Source organism: Drosophila mojavensis, unplaced genomic scaffold, assembly GCF_018153725.1.
Source record: "Drosophila mojavensis isolate 15081-1352.22 unplaced genomic scaffold, ASM1815372v1 contig_136, whole genome shotgun sequence".
Taxonomy (NCBI): Eukaryota; Metazoa; Arthropoda; class Insecta; order Diptera; family Drosophilidae; genus Drosophila; species Drosophila mojavensis.
The window spans coordinates 5366651-5392628 of record NW_025318667.1 but is presented as its reverse complement, the minus strand read 5'-3'; the positions used below and the strand labels follow the sequence as shown (position 1 = coordinate 5392628).

General features: G+C 37.9%; 3 protein-coding genes across 3 annotated transcripts; all 3 read right to left on the bottom strand.

Moving 5' to 3' along the window:
- Positions 1-8352: 8352 nt before the first annotated feature.
- Positions 8353-9767, bottom strand: LOC6585992 (cathepsin E-B). Its single transcript, XM_002011580.4, has one exon. It carries the CDS (start codon positions 9739-9741, stop codon positions 8476-8478), a length of 1266 nt encoding a protein of 421 aa, XP_002011616.1. The 5' UTR covers positions 9742-9767; the 3' UTR covers positions 8353-8475.
- A 1524-nt stretch (positions 9768-11291) lies between these two features.
- LOC6585991 (lysosomal aspartic protease) lies at positions 11292-12529 on the bottom strand. The gene has a single exon (XM_002011579.4). It carries the CDS (start codon positions 12507-12509, stop codon positions 11394-11396), a length of 1116 nt encoding a protein of 371 aa, XP_002011615.1. The 5' UTR covers positions 12510-12529; the 3' UTR covers positions 11292-11393.
- A 1700-nt stretch (positions 12530-14229) lies between these two features.
- On the bottom strand, positions 14230-15423 carry LOC6585990 (lysosomal aspartic protease). The gene has a single exon (XM_002011578.4). It carries the CDS (start codon positions 15384-15386, stop codon positions 14265-14267), a length of 1122 nt encoding a protein of 373 aa, XP_002011614.1. The 5' UTR covers positions 15387-15423; the 3' UTR covers positions 14230-14264.
- Between the last annotated feature and the right edge of the window lie 10555 nt (positions 15424-25978).

Here is a 25978-nt window from a genome sequence, read left to right as displayed (position 1 = left end):
TCATCTTTTCATTTCAGATTAGTCTATCCCATATAACTCCATTCCAATCATCTCCTGCCTTTACAGGATAGCTAGCTAGTCCAACTCCAATCATAGCTAGCGCCGTTTTGGCTCATCTGTGTCGATTTTTTTATACCCTGAACCCATTGAAAATGGGAAATCAGGGTATAATGGTTTTGTTAAAAGTATGTAACAGGCAGAAGGAGGCGGGGCAGACCCCACAAAGTATATATATTCTTGATCAGGGCGACGAGCTGAGTCGATTTGGCCCTGTCCGTCTGTCTGTCCGTCCGTCCGTCCGTCCGTCCGTCCGTCCGTCCGTCCGTCCGTCCGTCCGTCCGTATGTATGAACGCGTCGATTTCAGAAGATATAAGAGCTAGAGACTTGAAATTTTTTTTCCTAGGTCCGTGTATATCACGCGCATATCAAGTTTTTCTTTATATATCGATAACTACTCCCGATATTTTATTATCGATCAAAAACCCTATCGAAAGCTAGTTATTTAATTATATCTCCTACACCTTTAGAGCTAGAGCTTGCAAATTTTAAATGTAGACTTATATGTATTTTATATAATTTCGATTTTTGTTGTAATTTACCCCCCACCCCTATATCCACCCCCTCAACCTCACCTTTGTAAAAGGCGTATTTCAAGTACTAGAGACATGTGCTTTGGAATGTACATACATTTTCACCATATAATTACGCCCTGAAACTTTCATTAAGATTGTACGTATAGAAATTAAATTATTCAACAAATAAATTCTTATAATGTTACTACACTACAGCGCAGCCCAAGCGCAGTTAGCAGAGCGCATTCTAATACGTGTGTGTGTATGTATGTGTGTCGAAAAGAAGTGCAGACTGATTAGAATATCAGATTAGAGGGTTCAGGGTATCTCCTAGTCGAGCAGCCTCGACTAGAGTCTTCTTACTTGTTTCTTCTTTTCTTTTCTTATTTTTGTATTACACTGTGAAGCCTTTTGTCAGGTTTCCATCAACAGTTTTCAATCTTAGGGAGCTACTTGTAATTGCTGCCGTTGCTGCTGCTGCGGCTGCTGTGCAGAGATTATTAACAGTGGCTTTTAGACTGTGGCTCAAGCAGCGGCAGCTCTTTAAAAACCCATTTAAGCTTACAAGCTTGTTAAGCTTGCCCCAAATCTTCCCAGGCAGCAGGAAATAGCAGCAGCAGCAGGAGGAGCACGAATGCTTTGGCTGCTGTTTAATGCAATTTCACGTTCGGCTTTTTATCGCCGGCTAAGTAGCCACTAAACGGCAGCTCTTTAATCTCAACGAGCTGGCGCACGTAAAGAGCCACAAGCTTTGAAAGAAAGGCTCACTTTCTTTACAGAAATATGAGCAATATCGCCTTCATTTTTTTGTGATTTTTTGTGTTTTTTTTTTTTTTTTTTGCCCTTTTGGCTGCGTTGCGCCTACCTTGTTAAGAACTGGTCCACTGGTTGGCAATGAGTGGTGCAGCGGTGCGTGCCGCCAATCGAACATGCCCACAACCTGCTGCCTGAGCTGCTGCTCCTGCCTGGGATGCGGCTGCCGCTTAACAAGGTGAGATTCCAGCATCCACTGAGCTTTATTTTTAGTTTAACGCTAAATTAAACCATAGCCCCGCCGTAGCACGGGCAATCAACTGAGCACCTAACCCCCCCTCCCGGCCCCTGGATAATTGCGGATTAAATGCATCGAACGCTGCGAAACCAAAAATCTGATTAAGAATATTTCAATTAGCAGCGTTGCCTTTGGCTGCCCCAGCCCCCAAGCCCCAACCCGCTGCCTTAAACATGAGACTCCTCTCATTATGGGCTGGCTGGAAAAAAGTTGAGCCCGATTCCACAAAATGTTCGCGTCATATAATTTCGTTGTTAACTCTTCGCTTATAACCTACATATGCATACACACACACACACAGACACACATACTCATACATGCATATATTTTTTGATTGATTCCCAATGCATTTTTGCATGCTAATTAAGTCACTAAGATGAATCCCTTTTTTTTGTGCTCACTGAGCTGCCCCAAATGAGTTTATTTGATAAATTGCTAATTTATGTCAGAAATTTGTTACGAACATCGATCTAGATCTTGGCTTAATAGATTTTGTTTTTAGTTAGCCGAAAGAATCGATAATATCTTGAGAAAAATTTCAAAAAATAAAACAGAATTATGAGATATTTGCAGAGATAAGATGGGTTGAGAAATTAAAGAACTTACCCGTTGTAAAGAGAAAGAGCACATTAGACTGCAAATGAGAAAAACAGAGAGACAGAGAGAGTTTTAGTCAAACATAAATGGCTAGCAGATGCTATATAAAATAGTTAGTATATATAATATATTTACTTAAAAAAAATATTTATTTATGTACGTTAGTGAAAAAGGGATTTGATAAAGCAACTTGACAGAGTCAAAGACCATCGATATTTCTTCTAAGCTAAGAGCTTTAGATAGAGTCGAAATATTTGAAATTTTTTAAACAAAACAGTATTATAGTTGATAAAAATTCGGTTCAGTTGCGCCCATGCTTCCAATTTTCAGATTATAGCTGACTTAGATTATGTTTACTTTTGAGGATGTTTTTATATTTTTGCATACATAATGATTCAGCTGTGTCTCTAGTATAGTTTATATCGGTTCACAGACTATAAACTAGTCTCAAATCAAAACATACTAATATCTGGGCTAGCATAAGGAAAGAATTTAAAATAAAAAATTTCGAAATATAAACTATATCCCAGATTTGTGATTCTACTAAATATTTCACTAACATATTTTTAAGCGTTTTAGTGGAGACAAATCGCGTCAAATTTGCTGCCTCTTAATAAGGTTAGACTAAAGTCTTAATTCTTAGTTATTTCTGATACATATTATACACACACATATCAAAGCATTTCAAGATAAAAATCTAAACTTTCCCTTAAATAAAAATGGTCTGCCGCATGGTTTTTTATCATTTACACTGCATTGGACCCTTGGGGCTGACTTCTGACAGGGCTGCCGCAGCAGCTACTGTTGCCTACCCATGGCAGCTACTATATACATATTTATATATGTATATATGTATAATCAAGCTGATCATCGTGATCATTATCATCATGACTTGTCCAAATGATGACCAAAATTATGCCATAAATGCCAAGGCGAAATATAAGAGCCAACAAAAAATATAAATAAACACAACCAAAAATGTAAAACTTCAACAAAATCATGAATCTTCGTCGCTTTCAACGCGCTTTCGAGGTTACAGGAATACCGAAAAAAATACTCGTAATCGTAGTCGTAATCGTAAACGTCATCAAAATCGTTCACTGATCTCTCAACTATATCATAATCCCAGTGTCTGGCAATCAAGCCATCAAATTCCGAGCAACGAAAGAAGAAAAAAATTAAAGAAAAAACACTTTCATTAAACTAAATTTTTATTGTGCCACCAAAGGCAAGTTTATTTATACCCATTAAAAATTTACAAATGGATATGCTGGTTTTAGGGAAGTCTATGTAACAGAATAAAGGATCTCCTAACACTGACAGGCACTTGACTATCTATTTTTTTATTAAATGTATATCTATCCATACTTTATTTTTGAGAACTGAAAATTCAATATAAGCTCATTTAAAAAAAATCGATAAATATCGATATTTTTCTTTTTCGTATTATAACATGACCATTCGAGGAAAAGATACTCTGATCTGAAGATATCGATTTCTAGATCAATTTCCCAGTGCTTAGGGTATCTCATAGTCCGGCACACACGACTAGAGTCGCACTCTGAGTTGTGCATCTTTTTGGCATATTTTTGGAGTTCAGATGGCGGCTCTCATTTATGGCGGTCAACTATAAAAGTTTGACCCAGTTTCAGACGGGACAAAATTGCTACAAATTACACATTTTTTCGGGGCGCAAAAGTGTGCCGCACACACGCGCGACAAGGCAGGGGCGACAAGCAGACAGAGATAGCGAGTGGTAGAGGTTAAGGCAGCGACCGAAGGAAGCGCTGGGGGGATATACACTTTTACTCATTCCAATTAAGTTGCAGCGCGATGCAGCAGATTAAAGTAAATAATATCAATAATAATTACAGCAGCGGCAGCGGCAGCAGGCAACAGGCAACAGGCTACAGCAACAACGTCAGCAACAGCAGCAACAGCAACAGCAACAATAAGTCATAAAGTGTAATCACTTAAAGACGAAGAGGAAGACAAATGAAACGTGTTATCGTTTATCGAAATGCTACAGTCGGGAAAGCTCTGTCCAATTCGCGTCGCTCCTTATCGCTGTTATCCCTTTGATTTATCTCCCCACTCACACGCCGCACTAATTGCATTCATAATAAACAATTTCACAATTATTACAGCTACAACAACCGTAGCGAGACAAGTTGGCAGCACTGACCCGCAATTTATCGATTGTTCCTCCCCTTTATCAGATGCTACGTGCTTCTTATTAGCTTGTCGAGTATACGCTTCGCACGAGTCTCTAGATTACGTCACGAAATGTAAAACACCTGGTAAATGTGAAACATCCTATATCCTATATCCTATATCCTATATCCTATATCCTATATCCTATATCCTATATCCTATATCCTATATCCTATATCCTATATCCTATCCTATATCCTATATCCTATATCCTATATCCTATATCCTATATCCTATATCCTATATCCTATATCCTATATCCTATATCCTATATCCTATATCCTATATCCTATATCCTATATCCTATATCCTATATCCTATATCCTATATCCTATATCCTATATCCTATATCCTATATCCTATATCCTATATCCTATATACTATTTCCTATATCCTATATCCTATATCCTATATCCTATATCCTATATCCTATATCCTATATCCTATATCCTATATCCTATATCCTATATCCTATATCCTATATCCTATATCCTATATCCTATATCCTATATCCTATATCCTATATCCTATATCCTATATCCTATATCATATATCCTATATCCTATATCCTATATCCTATATCCTATATCCTATATCCTATATCCTATATCCTATATCCTATATCCTATATCCTATATCCTATATCCTATATCCTATATCCTATATCCTATATCCTATATCCTATATACTATATACTATATCCCTATATCCTATATCCTATATCCTATATCCTATATCCTATATCCTATATCCTATATCCTATATCCTATATCCTATATCCTATATCCTATATCCTATATCCGATATCCTATATCCTATATCCTATATCCTATATCCTATATCCTATATCCTATATCCTATACCCTATATCCTATATCCTATTTCCTATTTCCTATATCCTATATCCTATATCCTATATCCTATATCCTATATCCTATATCCTATATCCTATATCCTATATCCTATATCCTATATCCAATATCCTTTACCCTATATCCTATATTCCATATTCCATATTGTATACTCTTTATTCCATGTTCCATATTCCACATCCTCCATCATTCCATCACTTCCCAGCCCTACATCCGGAAGAGTATATCCTCTTTCCGTCTCCGCTCAAGCTCCCCTTTACATTTGCTGCTGCTACTCTGGCTGCTTCTTTCTTTCTTCTCTCTGTTTTCGTAGGCCAAGTGGAAAATTTGTTGAGAGGCAACTCTTATCTGTCCACTGAGAACTGCGAAATTTTACAATACAAAAAGTGCAACAAACAAGTTGGCAACCTTATCAAGGCATTAACATCTGGCAACGCAGATGAAGACATACGTTCTGACCGACTGAATGGATGATGCCAAAGAGCTTTGCCGAATAGTTGCAAACTTATTTACATTTAATTTGCATATTTTAAAGGGTATCAAGAGAAACACACACAGAGAGTAAGATAGGGGAAGAGAGAGGGTGAAGTGAGTGAGAGAGAGCAGGATATGGTTTAAGGATTTTGCATATTTAGCTGCCAATAATCGAATATATTAAAGTCGAAGCTGCGTTGCCAAAGAATCGCAAAGTGCTTAAATGCAATGTATACCAGTTGCAAAATGTTAGTTAAAAATTTTAAATAAATATATCATTAAGAACGAAAATGGGGACCGTTACAGAACAGCTTGAAATAATTTCGTATATAATTAAAGAAATTATGAAGAGAACAACTAAAATATATATAGTAGTTCTCTATAATACCATTGTTATACTACTGTTGTACTATTATACTACTATTGAAGCTAGGTTATACTACATTAGACTATTGTTATACTATTATACTGTTGTTACAGTACTATTATACTACTGTTATGCTACTAACAGACTAGTGTCATATAAGTTATGCTAATATTATAATGGTATATAATATCGTACTGTTATTTTGTTATATTACTCTAATACCTTCTCTTTATTTTAGCTATACTTCTATTACTGCTCTTTTATAATACAAAACTATTACTACTTCACTACTATGCTACTATTATTTTAATATCTTACAGCTACTTCTAGTCCTTAATCTATCCTAACATCTTAGCTAACTACTATTTCCAGCTAGAGTAGGCCCATTAATATTCACATATACTAACATTTTTGCCAATGGGTATTGCTTAGCCCAAGAACTAACGAACTATGCAAATACGCACAATTTGCAGATCAACCAAAGCGACAAAGCCGTTATCAAAGATGTTTTCATTTGCTGCACGTCTGTGTGTGTGTTTATATCCTTGTATGTATGTGTATTTATATCTGTGTTTGATTGCAGCAGATCTGTTGTGGTCTGCGGCAAAAAGTTGTTGCATTCGCTTATCGAAAATGTTGTTCTTGGATGTTTCTGTTGTTGCTGGCTGTTGTCCTGCTGTTGTTGTTCCTGTTGTTGTTGTTGCTTAAGCACACATTGATAATCATTAGTTAAGTTGTTAACTGATTTCGTTTAGAGATTTGTCAAGACCAAAAGAGCCAGCCAATCGGTGTCTGGCTCAACTCTTCTTCTCCACTTAACTTTTTCGCTTTTAGCAAATATTTTAATGTGATTTATCGACAACAGCTACAACAACAACTGTGCCCAACAACAATAAATCAAGCACTCTGGCAACTCTAATGAGACAGATTGCTCCAAGAAAGAGACAACGTAAAGGTGAGAGAGAGAGAGAGAGCGAGGGTAAGAGCGACAGATCATAATCTCAGATCCACGCAACTGAGCTCAGCCCGATCTTCAGCTAAAGCTCGAAAGATATAGGGCCGCCTGGTGGTCCCCTCAAATTACAACAAATGATATTTTATTGCTATTTGATGAGCTTCGAACTGTGCAATTGCTTGGCCAATAAATTTCCAACAAGCTGACCGAGCACATCCAGCCAGCTAACCAGCCCGGCAATTGCACTTATTAAAACCCCCAACGCTCATTAAAGTTTTGCTCGTTTGTTCTTTGGCCCACCAACAAAGTTTTTCGATCCATAAGATATATATATGTATATGTATATATATTGCATTTTTTGTTATGTGTGGGAGCTGCGAGTGTAGTTCCTAATCCCTGACAACAGTAAAAAGTGAGCCAAAATGCGCAGAGTGCGCGACTAGAATATACCCTGTATGCAATGGCCTAGGCTGCAATATGCTGAAAACGTTTAAAATATCTGTTAGTTCAAGCTTTTATAATCTTAGAAAATAATTGCAAAAAATAGTTAGATTGCTCGACATTGTTGTGGAAATCTTGAAATGGAACTAGACATAGTTGGCTGAAATTTATTTATATTATATCTATATTATCTACACATTTATTTGTCTATAATCTATTTGCTATCTGCTTGCCATTATGAATGTGTCTTAGCGAACCATCGAACCGTTGCCAATTGGCAATACAGGGTAGCCAAATAACAACACATAAATAATGCGTACATTTCGAAGTTCAGCAACTGCAAAAATTCATCTCTTACTTCGCTCTTCTTTTTTTACAATAAATCACGCTCAACGGCGGCCCAATTAAGCGCCACAAGAAGATGAAAAGAATCTGCAGTCCTCAATTTGTTCTGGCTTCAGTTTTTTTCGCTCTTCTTCTTTCGTGTGCAACGGTTCCCGTTTCCAGATGCAACTCAATCAGCTGACGATTTAAGAGCAGATCATCCCAATTGCTGTGCAGAATATGATAGGGCAATAAAAAAAATGATATTTAAGTCAATAACTCAAGTAACAAAAGTAGCTCTAGATATTACTCAAGAAATATTATATTAATATTTAATAAACTTTCAGTTCTTTGAACGACTTTTGTATCTTATAATTCATCATAAGATTTTAAGTAAAGATCAATTGATCTCAGGTCTTAAGGTTCATCTTCTCATAGACCTCTTTGCCTGTTAAGCTCTATCTAAATCGTTCATTTTAATTGCTTAGCATATATACATACTTTATTTCAGATCGATATTACTGCATATTAGATCAGTACAGAGATTTATGATAATAATTTAACAAAACAAAAAAAAAAAGTGAATAATTAGATACGTAATATTCTCTCAGTTAATGTAGTCCAAGACCTTCCAAAACACAGCCAACAATGCAGCAAATTCGAGAAGGCGCAACTGCTTCCGGTTCGACGCCCCACCGCCCGTAGTATAGTTCATTCCACTGACTGAAGCGAATCCAATGCGATTTTTGCCCAAATCAAATTCCGAATAATACTGCCCCAGAAAGACATCGCCCAGGATCCAAAACTGTGACTCCATGCCACTAACGCCCAGTATGCAGCCGGTATCCGTTGAAATGATATACGCCGAGTTGGGTACACCGAATACCTTTCCACCAATGGTAAACAGAAAAGTTGGCATATTCGATGTGTTTGAGCAATCAATAGTATCATCCGTATTGACTCCCAGCACAACTTTAATCTTATTGTAGATATCCGTGGGTGCCACTAGTAGTGAGGTGCCCGTATCGGCAATAGCCGCGCAATTGGTGCACAAAACTTGACCATTTAATGTCGCACTGTCCATATTGAATTGCCAGTAATTCTGTTGCGTAATATCCGCATAGGTCATGCTGCCTTTATATAGCGATGGATCCGATCCACCAAATATCAATTCACCGCCCTGCTGTGAGGTGCCGTTCCTTGCCAAATAGAACGAGAATACGGGATTTGCGATCAGACCCTGTGCCAACATATTGTAAAACGGCGGCACCACATTATCGACGGCCAAACTCGCATAGCCCATGCCCAAAATGCCATCGAAGCCGTCTCTCACAAATGTATTATTCAGTTCAGTGGTGGCTAGGCCAAATGTTTGATTCGCTACCACCAGGCCACTCACATTGATCACATCGATTCCCAGAAAGCCCGACATGCCACCTGAACCGTATTCCAATGTTATCATCTCGTTGGTATACCTATAGGTGGTCGACAATGTCGGATTGAAGCTCATGTGATCCTGGCAAGATGGGCTCGCGCATTGAATCGACGGCACCCACAGATTCGATGAGCCCGTATCGAATAGCACATTGAAGGTCTGCGGTGGTGTTCCAATTGTTATAATGCCATAATACTCCATATTCACGTCGTTCACTAGCTGCTCCTTGGGCAGATTTGTCGTGTTCGTCGTAGAGTTGGCTGCTGCCGTAGAAATTGCTGACACTGCACCGTATTTGGCACGCACAAACGCCACCTCGGCCCTGATGTTGTCTTGTGTCTTGACGAAATTCTTTTGCCTATAGATGGGCACACGATGCAGGTGGGCGCCGGCTTGCGCCAGCACCAGGGCGTACAGCAGTAGCATTAGCTTCAACATGCTGTTCCAATTACGTTTTTATTTGCTATACTAAAGTTGAAATGCCAGATACCACGCACTTTTATATGACCGGCGCTTGTTTGCTTATCGCACCGGGCAAATCAATCAAATCGCTGAAAATCTGTGACATAGATAAGATTGCCTATATCGAAAAAACTTAAAAGAGAAACTCATTGATGGCATTTTAAGCGCCCTAACAAAGTCCCCCAAAAATGAACTCAGAGAGTGAGAGAGAAAGAGAGCGTTCAAACAAGTGACTCGCATAGATACCGTGTGCATAGGCTATGAGTGGATATAAGAAGCTACATACTATAAACTTCATTTATGAACATAGGCAAATTTATGAGTGAATGAGCTGCTGATTTTAGAGCTGATTGAAGTACGTCGACTAACTGTCTATGTGATTGTATTTCGATTGAGTGATTGATTAATTGATTGATTCACAGGCTAACAGAGTAACTGAATTTTTGTTGAAGCTGTAAATGAATAATTGATTGATGATTAATCGATAATTGATGATTTATTGATGAATGATTGATGATTAATTGATCAATGAATGATGATTGATTGATGAATGATTGATTGTTGATTGATTGATTTATGATTGATTGATTTATGATTGATTGATTGATGAATGATTGATTGATGATCGATAATTGATGATTGATGGATGAGGATGATTGAGATTGATGACTGACAGTTCGATCAAATGGCTGATACTCTTAAGACTAACTGATTGATACATCGACTGAGTAAATCATATTTTGGCTTAAAATTGACTGATTGATGGATTGACAGTTTGAGTGAGCAATTACTGAATTATTCATTGATGTTCTCTAGGCAGGATTGATTGACTGATTGAATAATGGACTGTCTACATGATCGTTTGAGTTTTTATCCGACTGAACAATAAACTGACTGATTGATTAAATAACTAAATTAGTGATTGCTCACATAAATTTTAAAATCTTATTTTCATTTACATACACAAGCGCAACACCAATATACCTTTCATCAGGCCGCTCACAATACGGGGTATCTCTCATATCTAGTAGCAAATGAGTTAGACAACAGCACTGGAATGGTCAACTCAAACTCTGTTTGTCATCATTGATGACGTGGCACTAGAAGCACAAGACACTGCAGGGCGAGCTTAGTCAGAAGTCTTTAAAAATGAAAACATTATAGAAGTTACCAAGGCGAAATCATTAGGCACGAAAGCCATGAAAGTTTTATGCAGTTTTACATTTAATGTTCAATAAATAATTTATTTCCGATCAATAACTTATTGCAATGGGAAATTTGATGGGTTTTGAAAAGGTTGAGTTGTATGCCTAAAATAAAAAAATTAGATACCAATAGGCCTACAAAATTAGATACCAAAGCCAATATTAAAAGCTAGCCGGTTTGGTAAACTCCAAAATAGTAGATAGAAAATTATCTATACAAAATAAGCTTGCTTGATTCACGAACAGCAAAAAGAAATACCGATTAAAAAGCAACATTAATTTTTATAATTTAAACGAAAAAAAAAAAGAGAAACAAAAAAATTGATATTACAAAATATTATAGATATACGTTAGTCAAGACTAACTGAATATAATGCTCTATGATATCACTTTATTTGCTTTCACGGAAGGTTCGTTTACTGTTTAAGCGACTGGGGCGAAGCCAATGCGGTTGTTGCCCAAATCGAACTCGGTGTAGTATTGTCCAATGAAGACATCGCCCAAGATCCAGAAGTCGGTGCCCATGTACTGGACGCTCGACATGCACTCGCCATCGGTCTGGATGATGTAGGCCGAGGGGCTCAGGTCGAAGTTAGTGCCACCAATGTTGAAGGTGATCACGGGCAATGAGCTGACGGTGGAGCAATCGACAAGACCCTCATCATTGACATTGAGGATTTCATTCAGCAGCTCGTAGGCGTTGGCTGGAGCCACAAGCAGAGAGGTACCAGTATCGGCGATAGCCTGGCAGTTGTCGCACAAGGAGTAGCCCTCAACGGAGGCACCGGCCATGGTGAATTGCCAATAGCCCTCCTGGGAGATGGGCACATAGGTGAAGTCGCCGCTGTACAGAGAGGAGTCGGAGCCGCCGAAGATCAGCTCACCACCCTGGCTGGAGGTGCCATCGCGAGCCAGATAGAAAGAGAACACAGACTGATCAATCAGATCCTGAGAGACCATGTTGTAGAAGGGTGGCACAACATTGTCCTGAGAAATGGACTGATAGCCCATGCCCAAAATACCATCGAAGTTGGCGTTGTTGAAGTTAGTGCCTGGCTCGTTGGTGGCCTCAGCAAAGGTCTGCTTCTTGATGGACAGTCCATTCACATCAACAGTATCGGTGGACAGGAAGCCAGAGAGGCTGCCAGTGCCGTATTGGATGGAGAAGCTCTCGCCGTTCGCTTCGTAGGTGGAGGAGGCGCTGGAGTCATACTGGTTGTGCACCTCGCAGGCATAGCTGGGGCAGTTCTTGGATGGCACCCACAGGTTGGAGGAGCCCGAATCGAACAGTACCTTGAAGTTCTGTGGAGGAGTACCGATGGTGATGGCACCATAGTAGGCCATGTTCAACGAGTTGGAGAGCTCCTCCTCGACAGCGCGACCCACTGGCAGGCCATACTTGGCACGCAGATGGGAGAGCTCAGCCTTGATGTTGCCTCGTGTCTTCACGAAGTTCTCCTGCTTGAGAACGGGCACACGGTGGAGCTCGGCGCTGGCCACGGCCAGGACCACAGCAAGGACTGTGATTGATTTCAGCATATTTTCAATTGGTGTCTACTAAATTTCGACTAATTCTAGACGAGTGCTTAGTCTGATATTTATACCAAAACGAATTTACTATCTATCCCACGATAAGATTGTTAATATCTTTAAGCTGATGAATTGCAAATACTAACAAAAAACAAAATTTAATAAAATCGATTGCCCTCACTATCTACCAGATTGCTCACTCAACAAATGACACTCGATAGCTTCTGCGGCTGTGTATCAGAAAATAAATATATATTTGCTTTAAGAGGGCATTAGTTAAAGCTCTCAGCATTATCGCAGGGTCTTTCTAACACTCGAATGATGGAAACTCCGTGGCACTTGAGCCTACACACGTCCATGGGCTGTCACCAATCTTTCTAGTATTACTTGTCATGCTCTTTCTTCATTTAGATTTTATAGACAGTCGAATCTGATTCCTCACATAATTGATCGCCTATTCTGATTTAACGTGTCAAAAATTATATTTTCAGCCAACAATGAAAATAAATATTCGTATGTATATATATAAAAATATAAATGTAGTTAAATTTAAAAATATAAATTAAATTAAAATAGGTATATTGCTATCATAATAAACAAAACCAAAATTCCATACTATTTCTTGTGATGAATTGATCAAAGTTTATAGTTTATATGGAAATATTTGAATGAAAATAAAAATATAGTGGAATCCCGATAATTCGAAATGGCAAGGGGATCACATTTACAGAGAAATTCAAATTATTGAGAATTATTGAGGACGAATTTCATTTAAGGGTATCGATTTTTTTCGATTTATCGCAACCTTCGATTTATGCGGGGTACGAATTATCGAGACTCGACTGCACTTATAGACAAGAATGACATAATCTGAAGAAGAATACTTATACATATAAAGAAGAAAGAATTCTTCTAAAGAATTCATAGTATAATATGAAATTTTTTTATTTTATTTATTTATTTATTTATTTATTTTTATTTTGTTTTTTTTTTTGCATGGTCCCCAAAGCCCTTTTCTCCTCTTTCAAGCTTATCCAATCACTTCTATACGATTGATTTCTTTGATACAAAGTTCGAATAATGCTTATCCAGCCAAGATTTGTAGAAGTCCAAGAGAGTCAGGAGAGATATATGGCGTAAGATGATAATATTTATGATTTTTATTGGGCAACACAAAAAAGTCGCGAGCTCCACTTCTATCCAGATCTTTAACTTTCTGGAAAGAATCTGTTCTGTTTGCTAGATTTAGGAACAAATTTAAATTCAGTTCAGAAATTTATCACCCTAAAGTTATGTGAAGTATTTCCTAATATTACGTTATAGAGAAATATTTCTGGTACAGTACTTTGGAGATTACACGCTCAATTAAAACCATTTTATTGTATATATCATTCTACACATTTAAGTTCTTCTCAAAAGATTCATATATTGTTCAATCTCAAATCTTACATAAACAACTGCTTTCATGAGCTGTTTAAAAACATTCTCAGACTAAATACCAACAATGGCTCTTCATTTTTATAGCCCCATGCAGAGCACTCTTATCTTATAAAATATAAAACGCAGTATATTATAGACGTGTAAAAAGAATTTCAAGTTGTTTTCAATCACGTCTAATATAATTTTGCCATATTTATAATAGATGTTTACAGACAGTAAAATTTTTTACAATTGTTTCTTCTATTTACTAAATCAAGCCAAAGAAAAAAAATTTACACATTTAAAAATGTTGTTTTGCATTTCGGGATTCGTTTATTTCAATTCTTAAGCAACTGGAGCGAAGCCAATGCGGTTGTTGCCCAAATCGAACTCGGTGTAGTACTTGCCAATGAAGACATCGCCCAAGATCCAGAAGTCGGTGCCCATGAACTCGAAGCCCGACTGGCAGTCGCCATCGGACTGGATGATGTATTGAGCTGGCTCCAGGGTGAACTTGGTGCCACCAATGTTGAGGTTGAGCACGGGCATCGAATCGACAGCGGAGCAATCGACAAGACCATCCTCATCAACGTTGAGCAGATTGTTCAGGATGTCGTAGGCATCTTCAGACACAACCAGGAGAGAGGTGCCAGTATCAGCAATAGCCTGGCAGTTGTCGCACAAGGTCTGGCCATCAATGGAAATGCTGTCCACAGCGAACTGCCAGTAGCCCTGCTGGGAGATGGGCACGTAGGTCAGCTCACCGGTGTACAGAGAGGAGTCGGAGCCACCAAAGATCAGCTCACCGCCCTCGTTGGAGGTACCATCGCGAGCCAGATAGAACGAGAAGACGGATTCGTCAACCAGACCCTGAGAGACCATGTTGTAGAAGGGTGGCACAACATTGTCCACGGCAAGGGATTGGTAGGCCATGCCCAAAATACCATCGAATTTGGAGTTGGTGAAGCTGTTGCCTGGCTCAGAGGTGGCCTCGGCAAAGGTCTGCTTCTTGATCACCAGGCCATTGACATCAACAGTATCGGTGGACAGGAAGCCGGAGAGGCTGCCAGAGCCGTATTGGATGGAGAAACTCTCGCCGTTTGCCTCGTAGGTGGAGGACTTGTCGTGATCGTACTGGTTGTGATTCATGCAGGCCACATCAAAGAACCAGCAAGTGCTCGATGGCACCCACAAGTTGGAGGAGCCCGAATCGAACAGAACCTTGAAGCTCTGTGGGGGAGTGCCGATGCTGATGGTACCATAGTAGGCCATGTTGATCGAGTTGGAGAGCTCCTCCTCGTTAAGGCGAGCATTGGGCAGATTGTATTTGGCGCGCAGGTAAGCCTTCTCAGCCTTGACATTCTCACGGGTCTTCACGAAGTTCTCGTGCTTGAGAATGGGCACACGGTGAAGCTCGGCGCTGGCCACGGCCAGGACCACGGCAAGGACTGTGATTGATTTCAGCATATTTTCAATTGGTGTCTACTAAATTTCGACTAATTCTAGGCGAGCGCTTAGTCTGATATTTATACTAAAATCGGTTATCAATATTGGCCTAGGCACTGTACAATCATATCACACCACAGATCTGTCTATGATACTGTCTCAACAATTTCGATTGACTACTTATCACATATTGCTTGAGCTGATATCCCTCAATTGCATGATATATATACATATTGTATAACGTATATATCATATATATATATATTTTGTTCATTTTCAATTGCCTTTCTATTACGCGTCATTGTATAAAGCTAACCTGACTCTCGGGAAACTCAAGTACCCTCTATTACAATTGGTACTCCAAAGCCGATTATGATAACCCTAAAGATATTTATGTCTGACTTGTCTATAGATTATAGCATTCCTGTTCTATTGCTACGCATTATTGTTTATTAGTTTGATTTTATATTGTTTATATTTTTCACAGTGAAATCCTATATTTAGTTCAAGTTACTTTGAAATAATCTATAGATTTTTAGTTATGGGAAATCCCATATTTAGTTAAAATTACTCTGAAATAATCAACAACTCTTTCCAATTTCATCACATCAATCAATATCGATCTCAAACTTGAGTCATTTGTCTTAAGTTTTTGCATTAGATTTCCCACCAAGTAAATATGAATTAGTCATATTCCAATTTTTAGTTATTGTCTCATAGCCCTAGGAAATAAGGGTATTAAAATAGATGGACCTCTGTTTCATTGGTTACTTGTATAAAAATTTATTAAATAATTGATTATTATATGTATATATTATATACATAAATAATTTATTATAATTAAGTGACTTTAATAGGTCTATATAAATGTAAATATCTACTCGAAAGAATAAACAAGCTTACACAATTTTTTCGTATCATTCTCTCTCTCTATCTCTGTGTGTGTCTCATTTAATCTCTCTCTCTCACTTTCTCTCTCTCTCTCACTTTCTCTCTCTGGCTCTCACTTTCTCTCTTTCTCTAACTTTCTCTCTCTGGCTCTCACTTTCTTTCTCTCTCTATCTCTTTCTATGCCTCCTTTCTTTCTTACCTAGCGTAGCTATCTTTCCCCGTTTCTCTTTCTTTTCGTATAACTCTTTTTTCTCGCTTTCCCTATCTGTCAGTTTCTCTATTATTGTCTCTTTTTCTCTCTCTCTCTCTCTCTCTCTCTCTCTCTCTGCCTCTCACTCCTTTTCCTATCTTCCTCTCCCCAAAACTCTCTCAAACTCAGCACATTTTAAAAAGACTTCATTCTGAGCTCATTGCATACATGTTATCTGTTCTAGACTTCATCTAGTCTTTTCTGTCGGCATTTCACAAAGTCTTGGCTTAGTTCAATACCTCAACAAGTGCATGATTACTTTAGTAAGTCCATCTATCAGACACACTACAAATGTTTGCCTGATTTAATTCGTTTTCTTTTCTCTTGCATGCACAATTCATGGAATTCATTAACAAATTGTTTACCCAAAGCTTTGCTAACCTACTTTGGCACTTTTTTGTGACCGCCTCGTGCCTCCATGCCTTATCTCGAATTGTAAAAGTTAACACTATTATCTTCTTCTTCATGAAATGAATTAATGTGATTTTTTTTTTATCGGTAGTTGACAATTTGTTTAAATGACAAATCATTGTTTTGATGGCTTACAAAGTGCAATTACTGATTACAAAATCAAAGGTATCGGTAACTAAAAAAAAAACGTTTACATTATCATAATTCTCAAATTTTGTTATATATATTATATGATTTCCAAGAGTTATGTAAGAGCAAAAAAAAAAAACATGAAATGAATCATATAAATCGCCAAGTCGATTCATCTCAAAGTCACACATAACTTCATATTAACAGTTAATCCGGAAAAGCATTCAAACTATGCCAAAAAGGCAAATGTAAATATTTCAACAGACAATGTGTTATCGATAACTTAAGCAAGTGCTCACATATGGTTATCGGAAATAGTATCACTTTTGTCTGGTCGGTTGGCCTATATATAAAGAGAAACAATCTATTGGGAACTTATCCAATATCAGTTACCTAACCTAAATACGTGCCTAAACTTTGCTCGGTTGGCCAACTAATCATATTCTGAATTCAGATCTTGCCTGATATACGAGATGTTTTTCATTCTTATTAAAGTTTAAAAAGTTTATCGGCCCATGACACGCTTCTTTCGTAGCCAAACCAAAAAAAAAATAAATTTAACAAAAAATGCTATTAATACAAAATACGCACTTGAGAGATATGGTGCTATCTATCAATGGAGAGATATGAAATATGGGCGCATGGCACAAGGCGATTCAAATTCGAACAGATAAACAAATAAATAAATGCCAAAAATGTGAGGGTCGGGTGTAAACAATTGCGTAATGCACGCTCGATTTGTTTTTAATTTAATAAAAGCTTTTTATAATATTTTTGTTTAGCAATAATCATAACCATAATCATATTATCTGATAAGAGCAAGATATATAAGTTTATCAAGGGAAAGCATCATGCTAGAGCAACAACAAACCAATATACTCCACTTGTAGAAAGGCATTGCAAATACAATATATTCCTAGAAAAACGATTATAATAATCATTGTTTATTTTAATTTCTATATAAGAAAAACTTGAAGTGTGAATCGCCGAGGGGATCGCATCACAGTATCATATGACTTCTACATAATTGTAATTAAGATAAAGCACTCAAACTTAAGAAAGCAATTGTGATCATCTAGCATGCAAATGCTCGACTAGAAGATACCCTACATGTAGTTTAAGGTTTACAATCAACAGCAAAGGTATTCCACTTGAAGAGTATGCATTCATTGGAATCGATATATCAATTTTAACAGTCTTTCGGTTATAGTTATCGATTTTTATCGATATGAGATATGGCAAGGATATAAATACAGTCGAGTCTCGATTAGCCGCTTAATCGAAATTCGCTAAAAATAAAAAATAATACTATCCCTTTGAAAAGAATTCCTTCTAGATAATTTGAATTTAACGAATCTGAAATCTTTAGAGGGTGAGAACTTAATCAGACTTGTCTGTTGCATTTTATATATTGTGAATTTAGAAGTGATGAATATACCCCATATGTATAATTGGCACATAATTCAGCTTAAATTTGATTTAATCTTCAAAATTGCTGATGCAAAAGAATATATATACATATATGCCAATGTGATTAAATTCTTTAAGACATATATACATATATTGATGATATATATAAAACAATAATATAAATATCAAATAAAGACGTTCGAATGTTGTCTAGCGATTACAATAGATTAAAGAAGTCAAAGAATATATAAAGCATATTATATTTATTTTATATATATATATATATATATATATATATATATATATATATTTATTATTTTATAAATATAATCTTTTGCAATAACTAGACAAAGGAATACAGACTTATTCAAAATTTGTAAATCTCTCAGCGCAAAAAAGAACGAATATACTCGCTTCAGGTTAAAAACGCATAAGCATTCAAATGCCGCACACACCTTCTCCAATTGCTGCAATCTTGGATTGAAGAGGCTCGTTTGCTGTTTGGAGGCTGTAAAAATCCATTGCACAAAGCAAATAAAATTATCTCATTACAAATTATGCCCCCAATGCCATATTCGAGCGCAGTCGAGCTGTTGCTTGTGTGCGTGTTGCCGTTGCTGCAGTTGCTGCAGTTGCTGCAGTTGCACCGAGCCGAGTTGGCTAAATAGATTATGTCAAATGATCGAAATCACATCATAAATTCATAAAGAGCCAAACCCGAAAGTCGAAACCCGAAACCCAATTGCCGGGCATCCAAAGAGCTCCAAAAAGCAAGCCGCAAGCGGTGCGATGAACGCGTCTAAAATCAAATAAGCCAAGGCGGCACAATGTGGGCGTGTGTAAAAGGGGCCCAGGGGGAGGTGGAGTGCGGGCGACAAGCAACGTTGCGCATTGCCCGGACTCAAGCTGGAGCTGCCTCTTTAACACGTTTTTAAATCGAATGGCAATGGCAAGGCGGCATTGATTATTGTTTTGCATGTGAAGTTGCCTTCAATCCCCACCTCCTACGCGCCTCCCTGATCCTCCTGCTCCTCCTCCCACACTCGGGTCTGAAATATAAGATACGATCCACACGGCAGGTCGGTAGCCAAGGGCGCTTTGTAGGTGGAGCCAATGCGCGATAACGCACCGACGGACACCACCAACTGCAGCTGAATGTAGAGGGAGGCGGGCAGGGCGAGGGGCAGGCGAGCGAGGGAGTTGCGATTCCAGCTGAGGTGCAGAAGTTGCCTTGTTTGTCCGCCAACAACAACAACAACAACAACAACAACAACAATGAGCGCAATAATATATTGAGATTGGCTTTAACAATAAATTCAATGCCTAACTACGAAATGGTCAAAATGCACGAAGGCGTGGCAAGAGGCGTTGGCGGCAGCGGTGGCGAGGGGCGAGTTGGAGCAGGAGTATTGAATGACTCCCTCACACTTTGCGTGCAAAAATCGATCAGCGCGAAATGAAATAAAAATTGAAGTTAAGAACTTGAAGCGCACAGAGACAGAGAGTGAGAAAGAGAGAGAGAGACAGATAGCGAGAGAGCCTTTGGCGCTTTGATACGATTTACTGGTAGTACAAAAGTCCAATCGCCCCTTTATATATATTATATATGTGAGGCTAATGCCAATGATATGAATTTAATATAATATTTAAATATTTTTTAGTTAGTTAACCAAAAATCTTCTTCTTCTTAAACATGAACTTGATTTGTTAGTCGAACATTTTCAACTTTTCTTTATATTTTCTACAAATTTGCTATTTCAAATATTGTTTCTGGCTTAACTCATTATCTATTTTTGAAGTTCCTATGTATTTGTGCTATTTGTATAGCCACACATACATCCATACATATATATATATTTATAACTGTGCCATTGACATTGCTGTGTGTCGGCATTTGCGTGTGAATTCACTTTGAAATTGAATCCGGAGTCGGCTAGTCTATGGAGTTTGCTCTGGATTTTGGCACAGTTCGATTCGGCTCATCATGAGGCAGTTGAAATCAATTTGCGAATGCTTCACGCACTGCACACGCACACACACACCGACACACCTTGTACAGTGAACGCTCGCCCGCGTTCACAACAGTGTAAAAAATGCATTTGATTTGGCATCAGAAGTCATCATCTTCGGGTGATAAATTTTCAATTTGTTTGACTTGAGCGAGCTGACACCCACATATATTCTCTCGCCCTCTCTCTCTCTCTCTCTCTCTCTCTCACACACACTCTCTCGGTTTCACTTGCTATTCATTGAGCTGACTGCTGGTAGCGCAACGAATCCGAGTTGACACGGCCAGGCGACACAGCCTGTGCCCGTTCTTGTGTGTAGCGCAACATTAGGTCATGCCACATCACTTGCCACACCTATGTGCATCTCTTTCACTCCCGCTATATGTCGCACTGTTCCCATCTGCATACATTAGGGACAATAACTCTTTTGTCTGGCTGCGCCCTGCTAGCCACTTGGTAGGTCCACACAGCTCTGACCTTTGTCCATTTGGGTCCGTAAAAAAAAAAGGTGACAAGTCCATTGGCCATGCTTGGCAAGTTAATTAACATTTATGAGTAGCTAACAAAAGTTAACTAAACGTCGGCTACTTTATGTTCTGCTGCTCTTTTGCCATTTGCATTTGAATGCAACTTTGGCTCGACATCCGCTAATGCATCAAATCCTTTCAAGTGTTATCTTTATTTCCCATGAAACGGAAGCCAAAGGATTTTTTTTTTTTTTTTATTATTTTTATTTATTTATTTTTTTTTTTTTTTTTTTGAGTGGAAGAAAGAGCATATCGTGTCTATTCCTAGATTCATAGAGCTAGAGGTGGGAATAGAGATATATATATTTCTTTAAGACATACGCAGTTGGGGTATAGTCTAGCAGCCTTCTTTCCAATATCTCATCATTCCCCCAAACAAACAAATACCATAAGCTTCTACCTTAAGCTTTAGCAAATACCCATTAGGGCATCATTTATAAACTCTGTAAATTTCTTGAAAATATACATCTAGAACACAGGGTTTTCAAGCATATCCACTAGTACTCTCTTACCTCTAGTCTAAAGCCCTTATATTGATATAAATCTTATATATTAGATATATATAGAAAAAATTATTTCACATAAAAATTCTGCTCAACAAAATTGTATATTCAAAAGAGACTTCCTTTCTAGTTTTATGTTAATATTTCAATCTTAACTAAAGATTATTCATAGATTTTTCTTTGCCATCTAAATATATCAAGGAATGTTCAAAGTAAATGATATCTCAGCTGCACAGACATAAAATAAGACTTTTGAGCTAAATATAATAATCTGGTTATACAGCATTTATTGAATTGAATTGAAATTTGTATATTATAGTCAACGTTCGCTCTAAGCGGAGCTCTTCACAATACCCGCATATCAGCTATATTTGAGGCAGCACAAAGCCTAAATAAACTCTTCGCAAATTGATAATTTTTGATAAAACGGAAATTGCTCTTTAAGTAGTTTTTTTTTTTTTTCGTAAATGCAACAAAAAATATGCAAGTGCCGAAGTTGATGTTCTTTGCAATTATCTCACATTGTTGCTGGTCGACCAATTAGCCCAGAGGTATATGCATATACATATATATATACATGCAGCATGTATATATGGCGAAGCCTGTAGCTTGACTCCAATTTATGCCGCCCCAAATGATCATCCATTAGCTTTTATTGATTTTCGTGCAACATTTTTCTAATTTGCAGCCCGAAATGAATGCAAAAGATGCCATACGAACGGGCGAGGTGGTGCTGTGGTGTGGTGGTGCTGTGCTGCTGTGGTGCTGCGTTGCAACGTTGCTGCCGTTGGCCAACCTTGGTGGTAAATATCGACTGCCTGGGTGGTCCGCAGCGAGCGTACAAAGCGGACAAGCTCTCATGATGAGGCTGGCGACGCCGGCGCTGAACACTTTTTAAAAAATCAACTCAACTTTTGTGGCATGTAAAGCAAATGAGGCGCGTTTTATGCAAAAAGAAAAAGACATAAGTGGAAAAGCTGAAGCCGCAAAGGCTCGACTGACAGTTACTGTGTAAGCAGCTGCGCTATATAGTGGCGATATAGAACCTAGGCAGACGTAGCTACGATATATCGTTATGATATATACCAACATAGGTATTCATAGTTAAGATATAACATAACTGTAGCTATATAAATACATTTGCCCTATTGACCAGCTGATTTCCATTTGCTTTTCTCCATTTCCACTTCTCATATTCTAGTCTACATTTAATCTATGGAAACGATTCTTGGATTGTCATTTCATTCCAGCTCCAAATCTCACTTACTTCATCCCACACTCCAAAACATTACAGTTACTTCTTTACTACCCACGCCCGAAACACACCACACTCATATACTCCCAATCTAGGCAGTCTCATTTGCTTACAGGGTATATCTTGCAGAAAACAAAGCGAAAAACAAAACGTAACAGAAAACGAGTTGCAGCAGCGATCGGCGGTCCATCAGGTGAGTTGTGATGGCTATCGATCAACGCGTTCCAGCTCCAGTTCCAGCTCTCAGCTGAACCAAGATTACAATCAATGCGTGGCGCATAATCCCAAAACGAAGAAAGAAAAAAAAACTCCCCAATACCGTTGAAAACGATCAACAACAAACAAAAAAGCCAAGTGAAGCAAAATAAAAAAAAACAGAAACAGTTAAAGAACCGTAGCGCGCGCTAATAACAAACAATTAGTAACCTATATATCCGAGCACAGGGCGCACTGGCATTAACCAACTGCCAGCCACAAACCAACTGACCCAAAAAGCAAAAACAAAGTAATAAGCGCATCAGAACGTTGCAGTCGAGTGTAATCAAGTGCTTGATGCTCGTTCAATTTACAAAAAAAAAATAAAATAATAAAAAATTTTAAATAGGTATATGTATTACATATTTTATTATAGTATAGTATTATACATATAAATATGTTTAGTATATTTTTTTTTATTTATTTAGAATTACTTTAACAAAATTTTGCCTTCAGGCATATGTATGGTATATATATTACATATTATATCATAGTTTATATTATATATTACCTATTTTCTCAGCTGTCTGTAGATTATCAGCATTCTGGGTAGTCCTGACTGAGGGAGGCTTTTCCTGGTGTGGAAGTATATCAAAGATCTCCAATACTATGAATCCACAAAAAGGGTACATTTTAATATGCTGTAGATTCCGGTTATGACGACGCTCAAGGGACTGTCGTTATACCAAGAAGACGCTATAACTGTATAAGTTTGCTCATATGACTTTGCCTCGAGATCAGAATTTTCGTCGCAATAACCGTACGGATGTTCTAAGCGGAGTCATTATAACCGGGTGCTACTGTATATTCTAACTTTCAACGTGCCATCAAAGCCAATATGCTCCTCCTTACACTCTTAAAGCAGTGTATAATTAATAAGCACGCGCTATGAGCTGCCGTACCAAAACCCAAAACTTTTTCGGCGGCTTCATTAACGTAAAGTCTTATTAAGAAAGCGGCCAAATACCAGGATGCGGGCTCTAGGATAAGGGCTAATCGAGGGCTAGTCGCCTCTGCTGTGGGTCCTGCCTAATTTCTAATTAACAAATCTGTCTCTCACTCTTGCTCGCTCGCTCACTCTCACACTCTCTCTCACTCTCTTTCTCTGTCTCTCTCTGCCTTTCTCTCTCCACTTTCTGTGGCCATAACAAACGATAGAGATCGAGGACGCGCACCTTTGGCTACCGTCCACTATCTTAACCAATGTCTCTCGCTGTCATTTGTCCCTCGCTAATTGCCAGCCGCAAGGGGTTAACAGTGTCCTGCGGTAGGTGAAAGTCGTAAAACGAAAACCAATGAGAAAAAACAAAAGTAGAAAATAAAAGGATAACCAAAAATTTGTTATGCTCGTAAAAGATGTCGTCGTGTCGCTGTCACATATGAAACTTATCCAGTAGCCAAATTGGGATGCTGTCTTCCACACAGCCGCCCGATTCCAATGCCCAGATAAGTGAAGGGAAATGTGACATCAGCCAGCGAAACGGGCATTTCCTCTCTTGCCGCCTAAACGCACTTGACTCACGACCCTTTTATTTTGGGGTGGCCCACGAGCAGAGATCATTAAGTGAACTGCATCTCCTATCCTTTACTTTGACAACGAAATTTGTAAATTTCGAATTTCTTCCCCGATGACTCATTGGAAAAACAACTTAACGGCGAGCACAAGCTGAGTTTATATATGGTAAATCTAGTTTTAGTCTAGATTCTTTATTATAGATTCTTTAAGACTGTAAGAGACTACATAAATTATATATCTTTTGATTAATATTAGCTTAGATTTTTTCACAGTAATTAACGTGACTTTAGCTTTTTCTTTGACGATGAAATTACTAAATTTTCACTCAAGAGTGAGTTGAATGGAAAAGGTTAGCTCATGATCATCATCTTATGAACTTCAACTTGAACTCTCAGAGCTCCTCTCTCTCTCTCTCTCTCTATATATATATATTTATATATACATACCTCAATTGAAACTTACGTCTTCATAACCGCTGGCGTTGTAATTCGTGGCATTCAAAAAGTGATTCGTGCAATGCACATTTCAATCATGATAAAAATTCTAAAAATACGCAACAACAAAAAATTGCAATGGAAAAATTCTAAAATTGTAAATTCAATTAAAATTGACAAATTTTTATGTACTGCAGAGGAGCGCTGAGATTGTTGCAAGTTGCAAACTGGAAGCTGAAAACTGGGAGTTGAGTGCTGGAATCTGGGAGCTGGAAGCTGGCATAAATCAGAGTCGAGTCGAGTCGATGCGAATCTCGTTGACAACTCAAAGAGGAAACCCAAGCTGATTCCGTCTGATGCTGTTCCAGCGCAAGCAGTACCAGCAGTTCGAGAAGCAAACGATTAAAAAACAAAACAAAACAAAAACAAAAAAATGATGAAAAAAAATTCGTATTAATTTTTATGTGCGAAACGAGCGAAAACGCGATTGCCGAGTTTTAGCTGTTGCTGCCGCAGTCCACAGATATTGATGGACTAAAAATAAAGATGCATTTAAGCAAGAACAGTTAAGTTTTATATAATGAAGCTGAGCAGTTCAGCAGACATATTAATTAACTAGCTGTATACAAAGGTGTTCTATAAGAAAAGAGTTTTATATGTAGTTATAGATAGCTAAGAGAAGAGTTTAATTAATATGTATATATTCACATAAAAATACATAGTTATATGATTGAATGGGTGAATAATAGACAGACAGCAGAGAGATGGAAAGATAAATATAGATAGATATATAAATATAGATATACAGATACATAGATAACGCATATATAGATGGACGAGAGGATGGCCGAACGAACGAACGCCCAGACGGATGGACACGTCTATGTCGACTCCGCCCGTTTTCTAAATCAAATATCACGCCATAAAAAATAATTTATTTGTAATATAATAAAACCTTATTATTAAACTATATTTTCATAGGTTCAGGCTATAAAAATAAAATATGGATTCATAGAAAGATAT

Excerpts from the sequence above, each read along its gene's own strand:
- LOC6585992 (XM_002011580.4), bottom strand. The coding sequence starts at position 9,741 with ATGTTGAAGCTAATGCTACTGCTGTACGCCCTGGTGCTGGCGCAAGCC.
- LOC6585991 (XM_002011579.4), bottom strand. The coding sequence starts at position 12,509 with ATGCTGAAATCAATCACAGTCCTTGCTGTGGTCCTGGCCGTGGCCAGC.
- LOC6585990 (XM_002011578.4), bottom strand. The coding sequence starts at position 15,386 with ATGCTGAAATCAATCACAGTCCTTGCCGTGGTCCTGGCCGTGGCCAGC.